Source organism: Bison bison, unplaced genomic scaffold (assembly GCF_000754665.1).
Source record: "Bison bison bison isolate TAMUID 2011002044 unplaced genomic scaffold, Bison_UMD1.0 scf7180017864270, whole genome shotgun sequence".
In the NCBI taxonomy this organism is placed as follows: domain Eukaryota; kingdom Metazoa; phylum Chordata; class Mammalia; order Artiodactyla; family Bovidae; genus Bison; species Bison bison.
Window position 1 is genome coordinate 7062489 of NW_011494842.1, and position 23995 is coordinate 7086483.

The following is a 23995-nucleotide window of genomic DNA, read 5'->3' on the forward strand; positions in this document are numbered from 1 at the left end:
GCATTGATATATTTCATCCATTTTATCATCACATTTTCTTTTCCTCTCCTTTTTATAGAATGCTCTTGAGATCAAAGAACTCAAAAAGTACGGCCCCTTTGACCCTTATATCAATGCCAAGGTGTGTACTTTGCTGCCAGGATTTCTCTGCATCATTTCTCCAAGCTGCACTTTCTGTTTTGTCCTCTCTAGCTTCCACTCTTGTCCGCTCAGACTCTTCTTCATCATCCTGACGTTTGTCCGCTTCTGTCCATCTGCTTCTGGCTTGCCTGGGAATGGGAAAACACAGCTTCGGTGGGTTTTGGTTTTGTTTTGAAAACCCATACCAGTTCTGGAAAGGTTGGGTGTTTTTTCTGGAATGTCTGAAAAGCTTCAAAGTGGCAGAAATGGGGAAAGAGAAGGGACCATGTATAGCCATAATTTACTACCATGATTTCTAAAATCATTTAAATTCAAAAAAGAAAAATGCAATTAAAAGATGTCAGAAAATGATTTAATTGTACTTTCTAGATTAATTTTTTTAAGTTTGCTTTTTATATTTCTTTTGAGATGGAACCTGATTTTCTGTAGCTCGTGGTGAAGATGTGGCCGAGGGGCATGGGTGACTCTGTTTCACCCGTAAAAGCTGCTGGTGTGGTTTCCCTCTCTTTCTTTGAGTTTGAGCCTGAATCTTTATTTAAAGCCTGAGTCTCTTCTCCCTAGCCATAGCTTCTTTCTCTGCTTGGACACTCTTGGCTCTTAGAACAGCTCAGAAGTAGGAAATGAAGTTGCAAGGCCAAGCAGGGCACTGGCCTTGAGTCTCCCTCCCTGAGGCTGGGATAGATAACGGGCTGGTGTAGTGATGAACATCCAGCCGCGGGCCTCTACTGCCTCTGGAGGCAGAGCTTGTGGGTTGGGTGATGATGTTAGCCTCTCTTCTCTGCACTCTCACCTGCTGTTTTTGACTCAAGTTTTTGTTCAGATGAGGTTTTTCATTTTGGCAACAATCTGGAGTCTGGTTGAGTCACTGCATTGTTCATATCAGCTCCCTTTCACTTGCTCTGAGTTCAGCAGCTGCTGGGAAGGGATGCGTGAGGTCCTTCTGTGTGTTTCCAAATGCAAGACAGATATTTCATGGTTTTCACTAAGAGACACTGATTTAGCAAATGAGCTCCCTATGGGCTGGACCTCAGCAGGCTCTATGGGAGATTGCCCTCAGCTCTTGGGCCCTAATGGTGGAGAAGCAGTTTGATCTGGGGTGGTGAAACATGGTAGCTTTTGTTCTTGCCCACTCTTTCAATTCTGTTTCTAATCTTCCAGAGGGGAGGGTACTCTGTCTTCTTTTTATTGGAAGTAGTGTGGCATAGTGGAAAACCCTCATTGATCAAGGTCTTTCAAGTCAGATCCAAGTTTGAATTCTGTGGTGCCACTTACTGGTGTTGACTTGAACAAGTTACTTTATTTCTCTGAGCTTTAGTTCCTTCTTCTGTAAAATGGGGTTTACCATCTAATTGGCTGTGTTATTGGAGTTCAAATAAGATCATGTACATGAAGTAAAAATATCTGATCAGTAGTAGTATTTGAGATTCTGATTTTAAGAGGTAGACATCATGTGGCATTTCTGAAAGGCCATTTTGGAATTTGTTCTTTGTTACTAGTTGGGGGGCACTTATTGCAACATTGCTCCATTGGTCCGGTCAAGGTTTTGTTTTGCGGGGAGGCACCTTGAAGTGATTGTTTCCCACTTGGTGGTTGGTTAGTTAGCTTATAAAGCTCTGATTAAAGGGTAAGACTTTGGTTCTTAAAAGCAGATTTTCCTATCCCTTGATTTTACACACGTAAAAGAAACTTAGTCTAAATGGAATAAGAACTTCTCTCTTTGGAAATAGTCTTCCCTCAGTATTCATGAGGATATTGGTTCTAGGACCCGTGAGGATACTGTACTCAAGTTCTTATAATAAAATGGTGTAGTGTTTGCATGTAACCTACTTCTGTCCTGTACACCATAAATCCTCTCTAGATTACTTATAATACCTAACAGTACAACGTAATACAATAATAATGCTGTATAAATAGTTGCCGCATGGGGACTTTGCTAGCAATCCAGTGGCTAAGACTCTGCCTTTCCAATGCAAGGGGTGTGGGACAGTCCCTAGTTGGGGAGCAAAGATCCCATGTGCTGTGGGGTGTAGCTGAAAAAAGACTAGTTGCTATGTGGAAAATTAAAGTTTCGCTTTTTGGAACTTTCTGGACTCCCTCCCTGCCCTGAATATTTTTGACCCATGGTTGGTTGACTCCTCCGATGAAGAACTCGTGGATGGGAGGGCCAACTGTGTTACCCTTTGCCTCTGCCCCACCCACCAACCCCTCAAAGGCCAAACGATGTAAACTCCATTAAAGGATAAAGCTGTTTGGGTTGTGCTAGAATGCAGACTCTTCTCGGGCTGATAAGATTCTAACCTCCCTAGGTTTTATTCCTGACTCAGTGGGTTTTTATTGACCTGGTGTGTCTAAGAATTGTTTTTGCTAAAGTACATTTGTATGCTGAGTCCTGTCAGGCACCGGTAGACACAGGAAGTTGTAGATGCCCTTCCTGGGAGCAGAGGGAGTTTTCATGAGCTTTTATTTTCCTCTTCACTCTACAGAGCCTTTCCTGTTTTGGCAAGTCAACATAAACCAGTCCAAATGTATGTCATCCTTAGCGAAGGTGAAACTATTACAATTGTTTACTTACTCCCTTTTAAGACAATTTTGACTTAGTCTAAATAGCATAAGATGAGCAGTAGTCAAATTAATTTTATGGAAGATCTGTTTTTTTCCAGACACTTAAAAGTAATCCACAGTTTTAGAGCTGGAAGAGATCTGGACGTTCTCTAGACCAATTGTCTCCAGCAGTTCATCAGCTTGTCTGGGTGCATCAGAATCACCAGCAAGCTCTTATAACATTTTTTTATTTTGAAAAAATTTCTAGTGTACAAAAAGTCACAAGAATAATGCAGTGAGCTGCGTTACACTCTTCTGCTAGATTCACCAGTTGTTGACACTCTGTGGCATTGTGCGTGCTTACACCGTCTTTCATCTCGTGTGCACACTCTTGTGCTCTCATGTGTATGTGTGTGTACATATATATATATATGTAATATATGTGATTGTTGTAGTTGATGATGAATTATTTGAGATTCCCTGGATTGGGAAGATCTCCTGGAGAAGGAAGTGGCAACCCACTCCAGTATTCTTGCCTGGAAAATCCCATGGATGGAGGAGCCTGGTAGGCTACAATCTGTGGGGTCACAAAGAGTCGGACACGACTGAGCGACTTCACTTCCAGCTTCCATTTGAGATTAAGTCATAAATTTCATGACCCTTTAATCCCAAATTCTTCAGCATATATCTCCTCTAAGAATAAGGACAAGTGTTCTTGCCTGGAGAATCCCAGGGATGGGGGAGCCTGGTGGGCTGCCATCTATGGGGTCGCACAGAGCCGGACACGACTGAAGCGATTTAGCAGCAGCAGCAGCAGCACTTGGTATAACCAGAATACAAATATCAAATTCAGAAAATTTAGCATTGATACAATACCATTATCTAATATGAAATCAATACTTAGATTTCACCAAGTGTCTCAATAATGTCCTTTAGAGCGATTTCTTTTTCTGGTCCAAGATACAGTCCAGGATCATACATAATCTGGAACAGTTATCCTCAGCCTTTCTAGTCCTTCATGACATTGACATTTTTGAAGAGCATAGGCCAGTAGTTTTGTAGACTGTCCCTCACTTGGCGTTTGGCTGTAGTTCCTTGTGCTTGGGTTCAGGGTGTACATTCTTGGCAGTAACACCACAAGACTGGTGTTCTGTCCTTCCTTTTCAGTGCATCACATCACAGGGCACATGATGGCAGTTTGTTTTGTTCTTGATCGTGATGAATGATTGCCTGGTTAATTTGGTGTCTGCTAGGTTGGTAACCTGTTTAATAATAGTTTTCCTGGGCTTCACCTTCAGGGTGCTACCTTGTCAGTCCTTGGATGGGGCTCAGTATTAGTTCCCTTTAAGCTTTCATGTAATTCTAAAACAAAGCTTATTTAAGAACCACTGATATAGGCTGACTTCCCACCAGAGCAGGATTTCTCTTTTCTCATCTAAAAAGTGGGCCTTATTTGTTTCTCTTCATGGTAAACAGAATCACTCTTGGCAGCCCCCTTTTGGATTCCATTGATTTGGGGTTTTTGTGCTTGTTGATGTATGTTTTCCTAAACCTTCCATCTGTTGGACAGAGTAGTGCCTTAAGAGCTTTGCAGAATAAGTCTGACTCCTCTTCCACATGGTCCACATGGTGGACTTTGTCCTCATACTTTCCCCCTGTCTTCTAAACCTCTGTAGACTCACTTCATCCTTTTGTTACAACGTGGCTATGTTTCCAGGGCCTGTACCATCGTGAGACCTGGGAGCTGTAGCCCCAGTGTCTCTAACTTAGATCTGTCATCAGTGGACAAGAGTGCGGTTGGACTGTGATCCAAGCACTGAGAGGTGATGGTTTTGAATAGTTCCCAGAGAGAAAAGGCCATGGAAATGTTTCTAGATGGTTTTCTGCTGGTTGTATTGTGTGTGTGTGTGTGTGTGTGTGTGTGTGTGTGTGTATAAAACACATAAGTAATGGATTTATGCATTGAGTGGGGTCTCCAAGTGTAAAGGGTACTGGGATTTTTTAAAGTAATGACCTAGCAAAAAAAATGAAAGTGGACCTCAAGATAAACAGGAATGGAGAGTTTGTGCCAAGTCTTTGAGGAGAATTTGGGTATTTCATCTCAGTCCCCTTGCTTAGTCCAGATTTCCTGGGGTGCCCCCCCGAGGTGTGGCTTGAAAGGTGTGAAAAAGAAAGATTCCAGGTGGTTGGGAGTCTGTACCCTCCTTGGAGTCCCCCCCGCCCCTTTCTGTGGTCCATGAATCCAAAACTTAGTGACTTCTTGCCCTGAAAATTGTCAGGCTCCAAGGGGAAGTGGTATGGCCTGTGTTCAATAGTCAAGATATGTGGTCACCACAGACATAAACTCAAGAGTACTGTTGTTACCAGACCATTTCTGGTAAGACTGAAACATAAACAAGATGCTTCCTACACTCAAAATAAACTGCAGAGTGGTGGTTAGGCCATTTTTAACGTAGACAGGCAAGACAGTTTGCCTGGTGGGGATCGAGACTGTACCTTTAGTGAGACAGCTGTGTGGTAGCTGCTTTAGTTCTGCAGAAACCCAGAGAAGGCTTTTTTCCCCCTCTGCTAGATAGTTCAGAGTTTTATGGTTCTTCAGGCCCTAATGACATGCTTTTTACATATTATTCTGGTTGTTGAGAGACAACTTGGATATAAAAGAGACAGCAGTGTCTATTTAGAGTAAATGAGTTTTTCTGGACTGGAGTTTTAATAAAAATAAGCTGAGTTTCTTGGCCCTTGCTGTCATGCTAATCTTGAGATATAAAATGCAGAGAGTCTTCTTAAACTTCCTGGGGTTGCAGCTCTGCCCCAGGATCCCTGTACAGGAAGCTCCTGTGAGTTTTCATTGCTGTAGTGGTCCTTGCTTCTTCTTAGCAAGTGAAGTGACAGCTCTAAGTTTTATTCGTGCCATAGCCTAATAGGAAATAGGCGCCTGGGTGGCCTGAATGGTGTGTTTGACACAGGAGCCCCAAGGATTTACCTCTGGCCCAGCATTTCTCCTGCTCTCTAGATTTCCGGGTTGACATGGAATTGGCCCCTTGGACGCAATTGTATCACAGGAGACCATTGTATCACAGGAGACCATTGCTAACTGGCTGTGTTCTGTGGCCAGGGAAGTCTTGTTTGTACCTTCTCAGCAGCCGCTCTCCTAGAGCTGTGTTGGAGCTCAGTGCTGCTCCCTGTGTTTATCTGTGTGCATTTATCTTTGCATGTGGCTCCTGCTACCACCCTTTCTGTCCTTGTTTCATTTTTAAAAAATTCTTTGCTGTCATTCTGGCCTTTGGGGGCCCTGCTCCTAGTAGCTCTGGATCTTTCTGTTACACTTGGAATAGCTGGAAAAAATGATGCAGTCAAATGCCAGATCAAAAACAGATGGATTTGCATGCATGTTTGGGTAACTCCTAGTTTATTACTTTGAATATATTAATAGATTTAAATCTTTTGTGGAAACATTTAATTTTTACCTTTTGACCACTGAAAGGTGCATAATATTGATCTGAAGGACACACACCCCTGGAAGCTTTGTTTCCCCCAAATGGCAGAAGTCTCCTGGATAAATTCAGGAATCTCAAAATCCTGTGAGAGAATTATCATTTTTGTTCATGCCTCTAAAAAAGGAGAGGTCATGGAAATTTCTCTCTGTCTACTCTAGTTATACATTGTCAATAGTAGTAAAAGAAAGAGCAATGATTAACATTTTGCTTCTGGTGATTGATAAAGCACAAACTTGTCCTGTTTTATCTCAGGTTCTGCCTTTAGTCTGAAACAAAATTGGCATGTGGCTGTGAATTTGAATTAATGGCAGTGTTCCAATCTTGAATATTTTGCACCTCTCACACAAAATATTCCAGTGTCTGATTGTGTCTTTCTTACCTAAGAAATCCTTCCCTGCACAGCTGCAGATCCTGCATGCAGTGGTTGGGGCAGAATTCTGGAGCAGGCTCAGGGCAGCCTTTGGGTCCTATATTTCTCTGAGACTGCGCTCAGGCACCTCCATCCCTTGGCAATGGCTGTTGGCTGATATGTTGAAAGTGATTTGGGTGCTCTGCTCTGCTACTTTCATTGTTGGCCGATTGATTTGCATGTAAGAAGCTACGCAGATGACAAGCTCATTCCAAAAAGCTTGTGTGCGAGGCAATGGATGGTCAGTAGATCCAAAATCAGGACCACGGGTTGGCGCAATAGCAATTGTAAAACCAGTCGAAGTTTAAAATGAGTCAATGGCAGTGATATCACGGGCGTTCATCTGTGCCAGGGCTGCTCCCCACTGCGTGCCGTGTTCCCAAGGTGGCTCTCTGTGCCGTCTGGAGACATGTTCACATGGCATAGAGGAGACTGCCAAGGCTAAGGAGCCGACTGCTCCCCTCTGGCGGTAACTGAGGCTGATCAGAGCAGTTGGCCTTGCTGGCAGCAGAGTCTGTCTGGATTCTGACGTAGTTCTACTAGTCCCCAAGTATTGCTGCTGTTTTTCTCATTTAAATTTCAGTGGTTTTGCATGTGATTATCCCAGTGTGTGCCCGTCTGCCTGCTGGCCACCTTTCTAATGGTCATCTGCCTGTTAACTCTTTAGAACAATGACAACGAGACGGCCCTGCACTGCGCAGCGCAGTACGGCCACACCGAGGTGGTGAAGGTCCTCTTAGAGGAGCTGACTGACCCCACCATGCGCAACAACAAGTTCGAGACGCCTCTGGACCTGGCCGCACTCTACGGGAGGCTGGAGGTGGTGAAGATGCTCCTCAACGCCCACCCTAACCTCCTGAGCTGCAACACTAAGAAGCACACCCCTCTGCACCTGGCAGCGAGGAATGGCCACAAAGCCGTGGTGCAGGTCCTCCTGGACGCCGGCATGGATAGCAGCTACCAGGTAGCACGGCGGGTGGCCCTCCCAGGCCCGGGGACCTAGTCCTGTTGGAGAAGGCACGAGCTCTGTGCTGCTGGGCTGTGTTCCTGTTTAGCACGGTTCACATCACCTTGTCAGATGCTTCCAGCTGCTGACTCATTGTAACACGAAACTTTAGAGACAAACTCCTCCAGTGAGTCTGTTATTTTTCGTTTCTTTTCAGGGGTAATGCTACTGCTGAGTCACTTCAGTCGTGTCCGACTCTGTGCGACCCCATAGACGGCAGCCCACCAGGCTCCCCCGTCCCTAATACATGGCGTTATACCCTGAAAAGATGTGCTTACAGACGCCCTCTTGAAATTAGAAAGCTTTCATTATCTTCCTCTACCTGTGCTCCCGCTGCCACCATTCGCATCTCCACAGTCCCATCATCTTGGTGTTGCCGGCAGGACACAGCCTCCCCTTTGCTGGTAGCTTTCTCCCTCAGGACGGCCATACCTTAGGCTTGGCAGCCACCAGAACACAATGGAAGTTACCGCGCTTCCACCCCCTTGTCCTTTTCTTCTCATCATTCGTTCCTCCCAGGAAGGTGGGGTTTTGGGGAGTGTCACTGGTGGGTGGCTCCGAGGGTGACTCTGCAGTTATTCGTGTGTGGCCTCCTGGTGGCGCATCAAACACCCTCTACCAAGTGTGGGCCACGATTGTGGTTTTGGAATCCAGACCCGAAAAGTGGGAAAGATAATGACAGAGAACTTCGTGTGGTTTATTTTATTTTCCGTCCCTTCTCGTCTGTGTCCCGTTTGTCATGTGAAGCCATGCCAAACCTGAGTCACTGTCTGATGACATCCTGCTCTGCGCTCTCGTTTGCTTTCCAGACGGAGAAGGGCAGTGCTTTGCATGAGGCTGCTTTGTTTGGCAAGACCGATGTGGTGCAAATCCTGCTGGCTGCAGGTGAGAGGTCGGCAGTGCTCTTGTCTGTACAGCATGCCGGGGTGGAGATCGCTCCCCTCTAGGATCTCGAGGGGGATTTTTGCCGGCTGCCTTTGAACTCAATGTGTATATCTCCACTAGTTGATTGCAAATGTATGAATTGTTTTTGAATAGCTGGATAAAATGGCTTTGGATGAAAATGTTGGTTGTGCCTCTTGGGAGCATTAGGTGTCCTGGAGTTTGACCCTCGCTTGAAAATCCTCACTCCCCGGGTCCACCTGGTGTGCCTTTCTAGGAATTGATGTCAACATAAAGGATAACCGAGGATTGACCGCACTGGACACCGTCCGGGAGCTGCCGTCTCAGAAGAGCCAGCAGATAGCGGCACTTATTGAAGGTATGGGTCCATCTTCGGCCAGAGGACCAGCTGGGTGAACCAAGACATTGGTATTTGGTACAGCTTTATTTTTGTTTCTGTTTTTCGATGTAGATCACATGACTGGAAAAAGAAGTGCAAAAGAGGTAGACAAAACCCTTACACCCCAGCCACCTCTCATCTCCAACCTGGACTCTATATCCCAGAAGTCTCAGGGTGAGTCAGCCCTTCTTTGCCTATAGAGGGGTCTCAGCTTGAAAAAGGTTGAATATTGAATGTTCTGTAGCAGAATGGAAAAACTTTGATCTTTGATTTAAATTATAATTTGGAGGATTGGGAGTACTTAATAAGTTCATATTCAAATTCATTTTTTCCCAGCTACTGTATGAAGCTTTCTTGGGCAAAGCTTAGGCCATAACTGTGGGATGTCTTCTTTCATACTTTATTCTCTGCTTTTAGAGTTGGCTCCGTGAGAGCTGTCCTGGGATGTGTGATGGATAGGATGATCTCAGGATGAACTCAAATCTCAGTGAAACCTTTTTTTTCCCCCAACATACACTGTAGTGCCTGGCCCACAGTAAATATATAATGAGTGTCATCTGGTTGGTAGCTATATATATGGCAGGTTTTAGTAATGTATCATTTGTCCAACAAATGCCGTCTGGGTGCTAGCGTGGGCAGTCCAGTGTCTCAGTCATTAGCTAGGATCCACCTCTTCAGGTTGATTGAGCAGCCCTTTTGGATCCTAGATCCGATGGATGAGAAAGACAGAACACCGGCTGACACCTCCCCCAGATGCGGATCACAGCCACATACTAAAAAAGGAAAGAGATTTTTCAGAGGACTGCAGAGATACAAGGGTCCAGGGCTCCCCAGCCTGTCTTTACTGTGGAGTCCCTGTTCCCCTCCCCAGTCACATTTCTTTTCTTGACCTCATAATCTGCTGGTAATGGGATTAGTAGTTCACTAAGCTCTTAGCTTTCAAGGATTTTACAGTTACAGTTTTGACTCTGCAAGTGACCCAGAGATCCCCAGTCTATAACCAGATCCCTGGTTACTTTGCAGACAGAGTCACACATTTGGATCCCAGGCACCCTGAGGTTTGTAGTTACCTAGCAAGTGAGTCTCAACAGCCACACAGCATCCCCATCTCAGAGAGACTTCACCATCCTCTGTTTTGCTTGAGCACATGTTCTTGTTACTGAAGTTTTTTCAGTTGTCTTTTGCTATATTTTCTGGTTTACGTTCATGCTGTCATGATATTGAGGTATTTTGGAATTTATAACAGTCTTGGGAGATGTCCTTCATTGATGTCAAATGTTCCATCTTGAACTAGAGAAAATTTTGTTCAGTTCTCAGAGTATATAGTGCAGATGAAACTCTGTATTTAGTCTTGTCCATGGAGAGAGCCGTGATTTATTTTCCTGCTCTGGGTTAACACTGGTCAAGTTCAGGTGACCGGAGGGACTTTGGCTTGTTGCCGTGGTGGGAAGTCCGAGACTGTGTCCTCCTCTCACCGATTCTTGCCTTCCCACCCCTCTTTAGGTGACCTGGAGAAAGCAGTGACTGAACTGATCATCGATTTTAACACCAGCACAGAAGAGGAGGGTCCCTATGAGGCGCTGTACAATGCTGTCTCCTGCCAGTCCCTGGACAGCACGGCCAGTGGACGCTCGTCCGACCGGGACTCTGTGAGCAGGGAGGCTGAGGCGGCCGGAGGGAAAGCTGCTGGAGTGAGGCCTGTATGTGGCCGGGGTTCCGCTGTCACCTCTGCTCTGCTGGGGAATGGGGGAGGGGAAGCGTGGCCCCCTGTGCCAGCTGCGTCTCGGAGGCCTAGGCTGCCTCCACCTGCTCTCCTGGGGGCTCCCCCTCTGCCTTTCTCCCTCTTGCTAACTATGCAGGTCATGTTGAGGTATAATTTTAGTTTCTCAGTTTCAGTATAACCCGTTGGCATCTTTCTGTTACTCGGTTGTCCTTAGAGCAAATTGAAGCATTTTATTTGGGTTAGGCTCAGCACTGCTTCTGTGTTTGGTGTCTTTGCTATGTATTGTTGCTTTCTTTCCAGAGAGCAGGTCCATTGATGGAAGAGCTCACTAAGTAACTTCCTGTCTGCCCTGAGTACGTGTTGATCTTCCATCTGCCCTTGAAAAGTTACCCCCTGGATTTGGACAGAGTCTGTATTCAGCAGGGTTGTAGCAAGGCTTAAGCAGATGTGGATATGTTAGCATATACCTTCCCATTTTTCCCATAGTCATAACCCTTCAGGCTTTGAAATGGTGGAAGGAGGACAACTCTGAATTTTTCCCTCAAAAGGTCAACCTTCCCATCTGACTGGTTCTTTCTATAGTACTTGCTTCTTCTAGCCTTGAACACTGTTCTCCAGACTCCTTACCCACACTGTCTCCTCTGGGGCTTTGCTGTGAGCCTAGCCCCGAGTCAGTGGTCCCATGGCCCTTCCTCCCTGCTCTGGCAGCGCCGCAGTTTGAGGCTTTGAGCACTGTGCTCCTCATAAACAGGTGCTGCTCTAACGGGATTCCAGTGATAGTCCCACCTCGGGGCATATTTTCAGGTGTATATTACATCTTCCTGTTGGAGAGACTGGCCCTTCCCTTTGGTGGGAATCTGGCTTATGACCATTTTAATGATCCTTTGGCTGCCTGGTGATCCTTGGGCTTTTCATTAGTGCTCTGGGCATGGCCAGATGGTTTTGGTGTTCTCTTTTGTTAGACTTCTGGCCCTGCCCTGTCCCAGCATTTCCGTATGGATTTTGGAAAGGCCAGCTGACCTTGTGGCAGCACCCCTAGAGTGGGTGTTATCAGGGAGTGTGATGAACTCCTTGTCGGTGGTGAAAGCAAGCTTGTGTGCCAGGCACCACTCACAGAGCGCTTCTGCAGACAGAGCGCTTCTGCAGACAGAGCTAGTTTGTTTTTGTCTGTTTGCTCACTTCTTTCACTGTTAGGTACAAATAGGCCAATCCAACCTGTGGAGGAAGACACTGCCGTCTGTGGCGCTTACCAGTGATGCCCATTAGAGGGAGCTGGAGGCTTTGCAAGAAGAACACAGGGTTGCTGAAGTCAGCTTTGAATGACCAAGTTCCTGTGGGCTTAGCCACTGACTTACATGGGCTCTTTGTTCATCCCACTCTAGGAATCTAGCCTCCTGTGGTCCTGCTAAGTAGAAACTGATGCATCTTGGGATGCCTCTTTGCCAGTTTTTACTTGAGGATGTTGTGGCTGTGCTGCCTTCCTGGCCCTTGATAATTACCTGTGGCCAAGGGACTGTTCCCTATCTTGTAAACACAGTGAATAGTTATGTACGAGTCAGCTTTGTAGCCCTTGGCCAAAGTTTTCATGGTAGGAAAGAGAGACTCATGCTTTTCTTTCCTTCCAGGGTCCCTGGTGATCACCACTTCCATAGAAACCTTTCATACTGTTCTTTCTAGGCGTCTCTCGCCTTGAAAGGGCATCTAGGCTGAGTCATTTTTATTATGCTTCATTCTGGTTTTCCTCAGTTATTGTGTCCTTTGGTTGGATAACTAGTGAGATTATGGGCCTGCTCCATTTGCCGTTCGCCTCCTTACAAGGTGTCACTGGGACCAGGTTTGTCCCTGTGCTTCTGGAGCAAGGAGGGTGGGGAAAGTGGACTTAGTGGGAAATTCGACCTAAATAGCTTTACTTGGCTTGACCTCATTGGAGTTGTTGCACCCATCTGGTGGCAGGGACTATGGGAATGACAAGATTATCAAGATATAATCCCAGCCAGTAAAGTGTGTTTAACAGAGGGATCACGGATGCCGAGTGCTAACGCATGCGGCGGCTCCTAAAATGGGAGAAGTGTCTTTCCTTACAGGTTTCTTGGAGGCTGTCACTTAATTCAACATTCACCTCCACCCAGATATTTAGAAATACTCTTGTTCTAGCAACACAGTGAGCTAACCTACAAGCCAAGGAAGGGGCCTGCAGGCCAGCTCCCTTCCCTGTAGGAACATGAGCTCTCAGGCATGAATAGGACTTTGGGATATGAAGACGCTGAGAGTCCAGCAGGGACAATGGCAGAACTCTCTTCGACTTTGTTTCGCCAAAGATCATTCTGTGTGTTCCTGAAACTGTCTACTGTGATCTTGATAATCCCTTCTTCAGTGAGTTTCTTGCTTAAGGGTAGAGACTGGTGAACTGAGGCCCACAAACAGCTGCCTGTTTTTGTGAATAAAGTTGTATTTGGAACATAACCACACCCCCTCATTTACATATCCTCTATGGCTGCTTAGATGTCCCCCTGGCAGAGCTGACCGAAAAGCCTAAAATATTTACTGTGTAGCCCTTTAAGAAAAAGCTGGCCAACCCCTGTGAGGGCAGATAACTGACAACTCTTCCTTTTTTGAAATGGGCTGAGATGAAATAGGATTTTCATATGCTAATGATACATAATAGTACTCACTGAAGAAAGTGACCAAGGATAAGAGACCAGTTCTGAGCTCTGCTAATAAATAAGAATAGCATTAAGTTTGGTGGCTCAGATGGTGAAGAATCTGCCTATAATGCAGGAGACCTGGGTTTGAACCTGGAGTAGGAAGATCCCCTGGAGAAAGGAATGGCGACCCTCTCCAGTGTTCTTGCCTGGAGAATTCCATGGACAGAGGAGCCTGGCGGGCTGCCGTCCACGTGGCTGCAGAAAGTCAGACACAACCGAACGACTGGCACTTTCACTTTGAGCAGGAATTGATGTTTTGTCCTAGATTCCTCTCATTATTTCCTTAATAACTCTGGTTTGTTAGAGCTCTTACAAGTTGGTTTTTTTGATTTACTGTTTCCTCTTCTCCGGTAGATTGGAAGTTGAGCCACCGGTTTTCCTACACTGGAGTTTGTGTATTGCTATCATGAAGGACATTTTCTGATGAGGCAGTTGTGTTTTTAGTGCTGATATTTCTCAGAGTGGCCAAGGATATGACAGACATGTTTGTAATCTCTGCTATAAAGATCAAAAAACAAAGCAACGGTATTTGAATTGTGTGTGTGTATAGAGTTTTCCATCTATTCAGATACTAAACCTTGAGTTTAGTCTGTCAGGGGAATTCTGTACATTATTCTTTTTTATTCCCAAAGGCAAAGATAAGAGTAAACCAAAAAAGTTAGGTTCTCGAAAGAAGAGATAGTAAAATACTTATTTTTCTTTTCTACAGAGGGAACGTCCTCCGCCTCCAGCAAAACCACCACCTGACGAAGAGGAGGAAGACCACATAGATAAGAAGTATTTTCCCTTGACAGCTTCTGAGGTAGAGAGTTGAGGATTTATTCCCATCACTGAAATGTAATTTTTTGCTAAGTGCATCTGGTGTGTGCTTAAAGAAGACTTTGCTATCTCATTTTCTTTTCACCTCTTTGGATTAGTAAATTTCTGTTGTGTGTATCAGTAATCCAGAACAAGACCTTTCAAACTCACCCAAAAGTACTAAGCAAGGAATTTTACCAGGGCTGTCTAGCAGGCAGGCCAATTATTGATCTACCCTGCCACATGGAAAGCCAAACATCCACATTTTCTCCTGGCTCCATTAGGCTAAAGGGTCTCTCTTTTGGCTTTTGTAACTGTGTTGTCTTTTCATACAAAGTGTAGCATACCCCCCCCCCCCCAATCACTGTTCTCTACACTGGATCAGATTAGCAACCTTTTAAAAAAAAAAAATGATTTATTTGTGACTGCACTGGGTCTTCATTGCTGTGCACAGGCCTCCTGCAGCTGCAGCAAGCAGGGACTGCTCTGTAGTTGCAGTGGGCATGCTTCTCTTTGTAGTGATTCTCTTGTTTCAGAGCATGGACTCTAGGCGCCTGGGCTTCAGTAGTAGTGGCTCATGGCTCTAGAGCACAGGCTTAGTTCCCCTGTGGCGTGTGGGATCGTCCCAGACCAGGGATTGAACCCATGTCCCATGCTTTGGCAGGCGGATTCTTTACCACTGAGCCACCAAGGAAGGCCCAGATTAGCAAGCTTTGCTTCTGAGTCAAAGGTCTTGTTTCCATTTTTTGCATTTTCCCTTTTCATTTCCCATGAAGAATCTTGCACCAGGGCAAACATGGAAAATGTCATGAAAATTCAACTAGAGGAGAAATAGGAGTCAGGGAAGAGGTAGGGGACATCAAAGGAGGCTATTTGAAAAGAATAGTTCACTTTTTAAACCAAGAAATGTTGTCATGGGCAAATAGTTCAATCTTCTAACTTAGGTATATGAAGAAAATCATATTTTCCTTAATCTTGCATCTTCCTAATGCTCCTTTAACACTTCCCACCATTCAGAGAATACATTTATTGTTTATTCAAAATATTTTATAATTTCAATAGTCTTTTGTAGCTCATTCAGTGCCCTATTATTCTTTAACTTAAAAATCAGCTAACACACATTAATCAATTAAATCTCATTACTTAGTCGCCAGAAGTCACAGTTAACTTTTTTTTTTTTTTACTGCTGTGGACCATCCAGTGAGACAGGTTCTTTTATTTAATATAAACAGCTGCAGCCATGAGGATGACTTCAGTTTAACAATGTGTATAAATACAAGGAAATCCTTTTAAGAATGTAAAAGTCAGTGTTGAAGGTAGGGGCTGATTTCCATGCTAGGTACAAATTCTGTCCTTATTTTTTTCTATCCCTTAATTACAAAATACTTATTATTATGTCTTGATTAAGGTGTCTCTAGAATTACAGGCTCTAGGATAATAATACATTGCCAGCAGATACACGTGCATGTAGTAAATCCCTACATGTTTTTATGTAGAGGTTCACTGTATTACTCCCTTTTTACAAGGAGAAGCCTAGCAATAACAGAGCATCTTCAGTCAGGGCTGGGTCTCTGTAAATGCCTCATGCCGCCTCTTTAACAAGGACTTGGAGTAAAATTGCTGAAGTCCAGGGGTAAGGGGAAGACTCATAAAGAAATACTGGATGACCAGCTCTTTCTCTTCTCCCAGAACTCTCTAGGGCATACAGTTTGGCAGTAATACTGTATCAAGAAGTAGTAGGAGGAGAAATCTCCCTACAACTTTTCTGGATTGGAGACTGTCTGAGATACATATTCCAATAGCCTGGAATTCTGGATCAGTTGGACCACCATAGTCAACATTTGGAAGACCCTGAGAACCCTGGCTTTGCTTCCGAAGCAATGATTATACGTACATGAATACAGAGATGATGTGGTCTGGGTCATTATCCTTTTAATGATCCAGACAGATTCTGTTCACTGTAGTTTGACTGGATAGATCTTCTCCAAAAGTGGACTTAAAAAAAAAAATTTGGACTCTAGCCTTCACCATTTTCATTTCTTATACACTCAAAGCTTTAATACACCAAACCTCATATCGTAGGAGGCACACACTCTGCCCTCTTGTTTGTTTCCCATTCCTGAGGCGTCAGATCATCCACAGAAGCCTTTAAGAGAAACTGAGTGTGCCCGGGTCCAGGAAAGCTGATCAGCGCAACGGCCAGATCATGAAACTGCCTTTAAAAAAATCAAACATACACACACATATATTCAGCTATTCAGATGTTTTCACCACACCAAATGGGCTGCCAGCTGCATCGGACTTACGAGTGTTTTCTCTCTGCTTAGATGTGCTGAATGTTCATGGGAAGCTGCAGCTGTTGTGATATCTCTTCCCAGAAAGCTGTCCACAGCCGGGTGGGCCATCCCATGGTCACAGTTAGGTGGCAACTGGTAGTTGCTTTTCTCTGCAGCTAAAATGTCACTCTCCATAGAGCAGAGAATACATTTTTGTTTCTTGTGGGGTTTTTTTGGTTGTTTTTGATTTATTGCAAGCCCTGGAAGAAAGGGGAAAAAAATATTAAAGAGTAATTTAGTAAAAAGCAGAATCCTTTCTGTTGAAAATCAGTTACTGCCTTCTTCTCTGTGACACAAGCCTTCTTGAGTGGGAACTGGAAAGACTTGCAGAAAAGCAGTTTATTGCTTTTTCATGAGATTTTAATCCATAGCTGGCCGAGGCCAGGACCAAGAGGAAAAGATCACCCTACAATTGTGTGGGTCTGAGCAGGGGACCCTCATTAGACATCTGAAGTGGGGAGAGGGTTCCGAGTTGAGTGGAGAAACCATACTTCCCAGAAAAAAATAGAGGCCAACTCAGTCTAGAATCTGGAGGAGAGGTGAATTTTTTGGCCCTGGTTCTGCTGGAAGCTTTCTGTGTAACCTTGAGCAAGTCCTGGGACCTCTCTGGGAACTGGGTTTTGTCATTCACTGAAGGAATGAGCTGGAACCAGGTGCTCCCTAGCTGTGGCTGTAATGGTTTGGGCCCTTCCAGCTCTGTCATTGCTGGTTCTCTGCTTCCGGTTGTCTTGCACAGGAGCCAGGCAGGGAGTGAATGCAGGTCCAGTGGCCTGATTTTCCAGATGGAAGTCATCAGCCCTGTCCTGCTTGGGAAGAAAGGATATTATAGGCTGGGCACCCAGGCTGTCAAGTACCTCGCAGAGAAGACTGCCTGGGGCTATGTGAGAGCTCTGACTGCATGCAGAACACTCACAGAATCAGATTTCCAGGGCTCTGCCTAAGTGATGGCCCTGGGTGTGTAAAGTTGCAGAACACACATTCCTGTCTGTGAAGCCTGTGGTGTTAAGTTGATGCTGTCTGAACTGCTTCATGGCCCCTCTTTGTTCCCTTAATTGTGTTCCTATGACGAGGCGAAAGGAATAAAGTAATACAGGCAAATGGCTCCCTGTGATGAAATAGTTTTTAGCTGTCAGGTGGCCCTCAGTAAGTGGAGGTGCCTGCTGCGCTCAGCAGGATTTTGGAGAGACTGTCACTGTCTTTGGAGTGGCAGACTTGTTAGCAGACAGGAGCTACAGTCTCTCGTTGGATCTGAGGCTGCTAGAATCTGTTATCTCATTAGGCTGTAACGCTGTGAGCTATGCCTCCAAGAAGCCAAATCCTGATGAATCACAAACCTGATTTGTTTCCAGTGAGCCATGGGACATGTCAATAAAAGAGGAGGTTTCTAGGTGCACCAGAAAGCCTGACGTGTAGGGTCCCCTTGTTTGTGAGATGGACTCGTGAATCCCTCTCACCCTGTCTTTCGTAATATATCCCTTGTTCCAGCCAAACTCCTCAATCAGAGATTTTGTGCTTTGGTTTGCTTTCATAATAGCCAGTATTATATTTAATTTGCCTGTGAAACACATTGGATTCTTAGCACCGATGAGCCAGAATTGTCCTCTGTAGCAAGTATCTCCATTCTCTCTCAGTGTGCCTGTAGCATGAACCGTCGTGTTTCTGGCTTGTGTTGAGACACTTGGCTTCTCTGGTACCGTGACTGGCTGTGGCTACAGGCCTCCAGCTGACTCAAGCCAATTGGCAGATGTCGGGGCCAGCTCCGGCCAGTCATTTCATCAGAGACACTTGGCTGCCTGGATTAGGGGTTTCTCAGGAGACAGAGCTGCTTTTTCTCCACTGAAATTCATCCTTGCCTCTCTTCAGAACAGAGATTGGTAGAATTGATTTAAGATTGTGTTCTCCTAAGTGTGGTAGGAAGCCAGCTTTGGGAAAATCCTCATCTGTAACCCTGGGGCCTATGAAGAAGGGCTCACAGAAATAGAGGATTTGCAGAAAGCTTTGTTCCTAGTAAGTGTATGTCAGTCAGGGTTAGTTAGACATCATTCTGATCCCCTCTTAAGAAGAGGGGAGGGATTCCAGCCTTTGGGGTACTGTGTGAATGTATGAAATATTAGAAAAGAAACATGGAAAGAGAAGGTCTTATGATGCCTGGTGACTAAAAACCACTCGGGAGGTGTTATCCACAGAAAAGAGATCACACAGAGAGGGGCGAGGCAGGGGAGGGGAGGATCTTGGATTTTATTTATGGCATTTTGAAGGATGAAATGAGGGAAGGAAAGGGAAGTGTTTTAATCAAAGGCCATTGAGATTTGAGGCCCAGATGTGTAGCCAGGAGAGTGGTTGTAATTCCCTGTGACACTTATTTACCTTCTCTTCCCCTCCTCTCTTCCTCTCTGAAGAAAAAGGAGCTGATAATCTCAAATTTGTTTGACATAACCTGTCTGGGTGTTAGCCTCCTGCCTGAGAAGTACGTGCTTTCTCTCTCAGGTCTTGGCCATGAGACCCTGGGTTCAGGGGAGCCCAGCCAAGGAGGAGGATGAGCACCCTTATGAGCTGCTGCTGACAGCAGAGACGAAGAAGCTGGTGTCTGTGGATGGAAAGACAAAAGGTAGAGCCCCCCACCCCCGCCTCTTGGCAGAAACAGCTCCAGAAGAGCTGAAGGAGATGATGGTGTTCCTTGGGCTGGGCGAGTTGGGTTTCAGGGCATTCTGGGTGGTGGGTGTATTATGGCCTTTCATTTTCAATACCCTGGGCTGGAGTGGGACTTGTCACCTTTGAGCATGTGAAGCAAGGAAAAGGTCAGGTCAGACTAGGTGAGTGCCGAGGGAGGGGAGGCTGGCAGTCTTGTGGCCGAGATTGATTTGGGGCCTCAAATCACAAATCCTCAAGTTCCTGAGGTGGAAAAACAAGCCCAACAAGTCATTCCCCTTGGGTTCAGGCTGCCGGCACAGACTCCGCTTTGAGGCCTGACCTCAGAACGAGCCACTCCTGGGGAGGGGCCCCTGATTGGCTGCCACCCGGTAACTGGAGTGCTCAGTTGCCTTGGCCTACTTTCATCGCCTCTGCGAAATCCAGCTTCCTCTGTGAGGGGTGAGGGCTGCAGGACTGAGAAGCGGCCAGGCGGTGCGCTTGCGGTCCCCACCAGAGTGAGTGGGCCCCACTGGAGCGTTTGTGACGACCTCTGTCTCCTAAGGAAGGACAAGAAGGGTGGTGCGATTCCCACTGCTGTGAAGGAGCCCCCACGGCCTCTCGCAGCTCCCTGTAGCCTGCCGGCCTGGGGCCCTTCGCAGGCGCTGTTAGCGCCTCCTTCCACCCTCTGACAGCCCGGGGCGCAGGTAAGAGCGGGGGATGCAGTGCGTCTTTGACGGTACCCTCTACGAGGGTTGTCAGGGTAGCGGTGGCTAAGAGAACGTGTGTGGATGTGTCTGATACTGCAGACCTTATTTTTAACAGTCCTGTGTAAAAGGTTTCTCCTTAAGTGCATAAAGTTTGTAGTTATTTTCATAGTAGTTTTGATTTGTTTTTATGGTTTCCATTTGGAGCTTTTTTTTTAAAAAAAGTTATTCAGAAACAGTAAAATTCAGCCTTTTTGTAGACAGTTTTGTGAGTTTTGGCAAATACAGTTGTTTGCCTGCTGCCGCCACAATTAAGATAAAGCATGGTTTCCTCACCAGAAGGTTCTTCTGCGTCCCTTTGTTGTCAGTCCTGCCCCTCCCTTACAGTCTCGGCTCCAATGTCTATTCCTATGATTTTTGCCTTTTCCAGAACATTGTATAAATGGAGTCTTGTAGTACATACCTACAAAAGGTTCCCAGACCCAGTTCCTGTGTGTGTGTGTGTGTGTGTGTGTGTGTGTGTAGGTGTGTGTGTGTAGGTGTGTAGGCTTCCCCACACCAAGAAGCAATTCTCTGATGTCATTGGGGTCTCTGAGACTATAACCTCAGAGGCTCAGTCCCATGAGACCGCCCTCCACTTCAGATGCCGCTCATAAGCCCAGGTCTGTGCATCTGACCAACCGGCTACACACTGGAGGCTCCAGTGACCCCCTCCAGCTCAGGATGCCAGTTCAAGTCCAGGTTGTTACCTGGACTTCTGACTGACTGGCTGTAAATCAAAGATTAAATGCCGCATGCCTCATAGAACTGAGGGAAACCCATATACTCACCAGATTACCAATTTATCATAAAAGGATATTAAAGGATACAAAGCAACAGCCACATGAAGGGATACATAGGGCAAGGTCCCGGTGAACAGAGCTTCTGTCCTCCTCGAGCTTGGGGCCTGGCCTCCTGGCATGCAGAAGAGTTCTGGTTTCCCTAGCATGGAAGCTGTTGGAAAAAGTGGAAACGACAGAAAAGCTGTCTTTTTTGGTTTTAATGGAGGCTTCATTGCCCAGTCATGATTAACTGAATCATCCTCCAATGGCATTGATTGAACCTCAGACTCCTTCTCCCTTCCTCAGGAAATCAGGGGATGGGACCAAACATTCAGCCCTCTAATCACATGACTGGTTCCCCTGGCAACCATCCCCCACCCTGGGGTAGGATCCAGAAGTCACCTTCATTAATATCTTAATCAGAAAATTTCTTTTGTTTTGGGAGTTATGAGCCAGGAACTGTGAATAAAGGCCCAATATAGCTGAGAAATATATTTTGGTCATCTGAAGGACCAAGTATATATTTCCTATAAATCACAATATTCCAGTACCCTTTTGAGTCTGGCCCTTTCACTTACCATAATTCACTGGGACTCAACCTTGTTGCATGTATTAGTAATCTGTTCCTTTTCATTTTTGAATAGTATTCCATTGAATGGATGTACCACAGTTTATCCATTCTCTAGTTGCGGGCCATTTGGGCCATTTTCAGTTTTTGGCAGTTGCAAATAAAGTTACTGTAAACATTTGCATACAGGCACTTCTGTGAACATACTTTTCATTTCTCTGAGGTAAACACTAGAAATGAAACTGCTGGGTGCTTCATAAATATATGCTTAGGTTTATAAGGAAATGCCAAACCATTTTCCAGAATGGTTCTATCATTTTACATCCCATCAGAGTTACAATTGCTATGTATGTTCCCTGGCATTTAATATTGTCAGTTTTTTTTTAATTTTAGCCATTCAAATAGGTATGTAGTGATATGTCACTCTGGTTTTTATTTACATTTCCCTAATGACTAATGGTATTGAACATCTATTAATGAGATTATTTGGCATCCTTGTGTCTAATGAATGGTCTGTTTGGATCTTCTGCTCATTAAAAAAAGTTAGATTGTTTCTTCTTATTGAGTTGTAAGGATTTTTTTATATATTTTGGATTTAAGTTCTTTATCAGATATCTTATTTTCTCCCAGTCTGTAATTTGTCTTTTTATCCCCTTAACAGTGTCTTTTGAAGAACAAAAGTTTCTTGATTTTGATAAAATTCAGTGTACCCTTTTTTTTTTTAATGGATAAGGTCACTAATGTTTTTTTCCCTGTATTTTCTTCTAGAAATGTTACAGCTTTTGTATACATTTAGACCTAGGATTTATTTTTTTTCTTCACATTTTTTGACTGAAGTATAGTTGATTTACAATGTTGTGTCAATCTTTGCTGTAAGCAAAGTGACTCAGTTATACATATATATGCATTCTTTTTTAATGTAAGACTATTATAATTTATCACAGGATGTTGAGTATAGTTCCCTGAGGTGTGCATTAGGACCTTGTTGTTTATCCATTCTAATAGTAATAGTTTGCATCTATCTAAGCAGAGACATTACTTTGCCAACAAAGGTCCAACTAGTCAAGGCTATGGTTTTTCCAGTGGTCATGTATGGATGTGAGAGTTGGACTGTGAAGAAAGCTGAGTGCTAAAGAATTGATGCTTTTGAACTGTGGTGTTGGAGAAGACTCTTGAGAGTCCCTTGGACTGCAAGGAGATCCAACCAGTCCATTCTAAAGGAGATCAGTCCTGGGTGTTCATTGGAAGGACTGATGCTAAAGCTGAAACTCCAATACTTTGGCCACCTCATGTGAAGAGTTGACACATTGGAAAAAACTCTGATGCTGGGAGGGATTGGGGGCAGGAGAAGGGGACGACAGAGGATGAGATGGCTGGATGGCATCACTGACTCAATGGACGTGAGTCTGAGTGAACTCCGGGAGTTGGTGATGGACAGGGAGGCCTGGCGTGCTGCGATTCATGGGGTCGAAAAGAGTCAGACACGACTGAATGACTGAACCGAACTGAACCCCAAACTCCCAGTTGATCCCTTGCCTCCCCTGCTCCCTCTTGGCAACTACAAGTCTGTTCTGTATGTCCATGAGTCTCTTTCTGTTTCATAGGTTTGTTTGTGCCATATTTTAGATTCCATGTGTAAGTAATGTGGGCTTCTCTTGATGGCTCAGTGATTGAATCCTCCTGCCAGTGCAGAGACTAAGGTTCAATCCAGGGTCGGGAAGATTCCCTAGAGAAGGAAATGGCAACCCACTCCAGGATTCTTGCCTAGAAAGTCCCATGGACAGGGGAGACTGGCAGGCTATAGCCCGTGGGGTCACAAAAGAGTTGGACACGACTTAGTGACTAAACAACAACCACCTAAGTGATGTATGGTATTTGTCTTTCTCTTTCTGACTTATTTCACTTAGTATGAGCATCTTTAGTTGTACCCATGTTGCTGCAGATGATATTATTTTCTTCTTTTTCATGGCTGATTAGTATTCCATTGTATATACGTACCACATCTTCTTTATCCATTCATCTGGCAATAGACATTTAGGTTATTTCCATGTCTTGGCTCTTGTGAATAGTGCTGCAGAGTGGGTGGAGCTCTGATACCTGCTCCAGGTGTTTAGTAATAAATCATACTGAAATTTAACCCTTAAAGAGTTTAATGCTCTGTTTGAAAAGGGTGTTTTTTTTTTAATTTTTCAAATTTATTTTTTAAGTTTTTGGCTGCAAGGCATGTAGAATCTTAGTTCCCTGATCAGGGATTAAACTGGAACCCTCTGCATTGGAAACAGAAAATCTTAACCACTGGGGACCACCAGAAAATTCCCTTGAAAGGAGTTCTTAGTGAGGAAAGAATCTTTAGCATCATGGAGGAATGAGATTCTAATTCTTTCTTTCAAAGATCTGCTCTGGAACCACTATAAGGTCAGCTGACTCAGCCTTTGAAAGGAAGGAAAGGGGAAAGTCAGATGAACTTCGTAAATGGGGCCAAGTGACCTTGGTAGGAAATTTCTGCCCTCGGGTTAAGAAATCTCTAGGTCTAGGGGAGAGCTGCCCAGGAGGACTTCTGACCTCACGTCTCATGATCCTTTGCTTTGGTTTCTTCCAGCTCTGCAGTATTGGGCTAACTGTTGAGAGTGGGTGGTGCTAGACGCAGATTTAATTGAACCACAGCATGAGAAGTGTGCCTGCCTCCAGGCAAGCTGCTTAGATCACTCAAAGGGCTTTCAAACAAAGGAGTGGCGACATTAAGTAAGAAAATAGGCTCTGCCAATTTCTTAGTAACCTGGAAGAAACGCCTGCTAGGATTGGTCGGAGTGAGGCAAGTCAGCAGATGATGTCG

General features: G+C 44.9%; 1 protein-coding gene across 1 annotated transcript in view; it reads left to right on the top strand.

The window, feature by feature from the left end:
- ANKS1A (ankyrin repeat and sterile alpha motif domain containing 1A) overlaps nucleotides 1-23995 on the top strand; it is a 142866-nt gene that overhangs the window by 50474 nt on the left and 68397 nt on the right. The window contains exons 4-11 of the mRNA XM_010848635.1: nucleotides 59-121; nucleotides 7256-7552; nucleotides 8404-8479; nucleotides 8754-8855; nucleotides 8949-9050; nucleotides 10380-10576; nucleotides 14014-14106; nucleotides 18926-19046. Of these exons, the coding sequence (XP_010846937.1) occupies nucleotides 59-121; nucleotides 7256-7552; nucleotides 8404-8479; nucleotides 8754-8855; nucleotides 8949-9050; nucleotides 10380-10576; nucleotides 14014-14106; nucleotides 18926-19046 (1051 nt within the window). The remainder of the gene's footprint in view (nucleotides 1-58; nucleotides 122-7255; nucleotides 7553-8403; nucleotides 8480-8753; nucleotides 8856-8948; nucleotides 9051-10379; nucleotides 10577-14013; nucleotides 14107-18925; nucleotides 19047-23995) is intronic.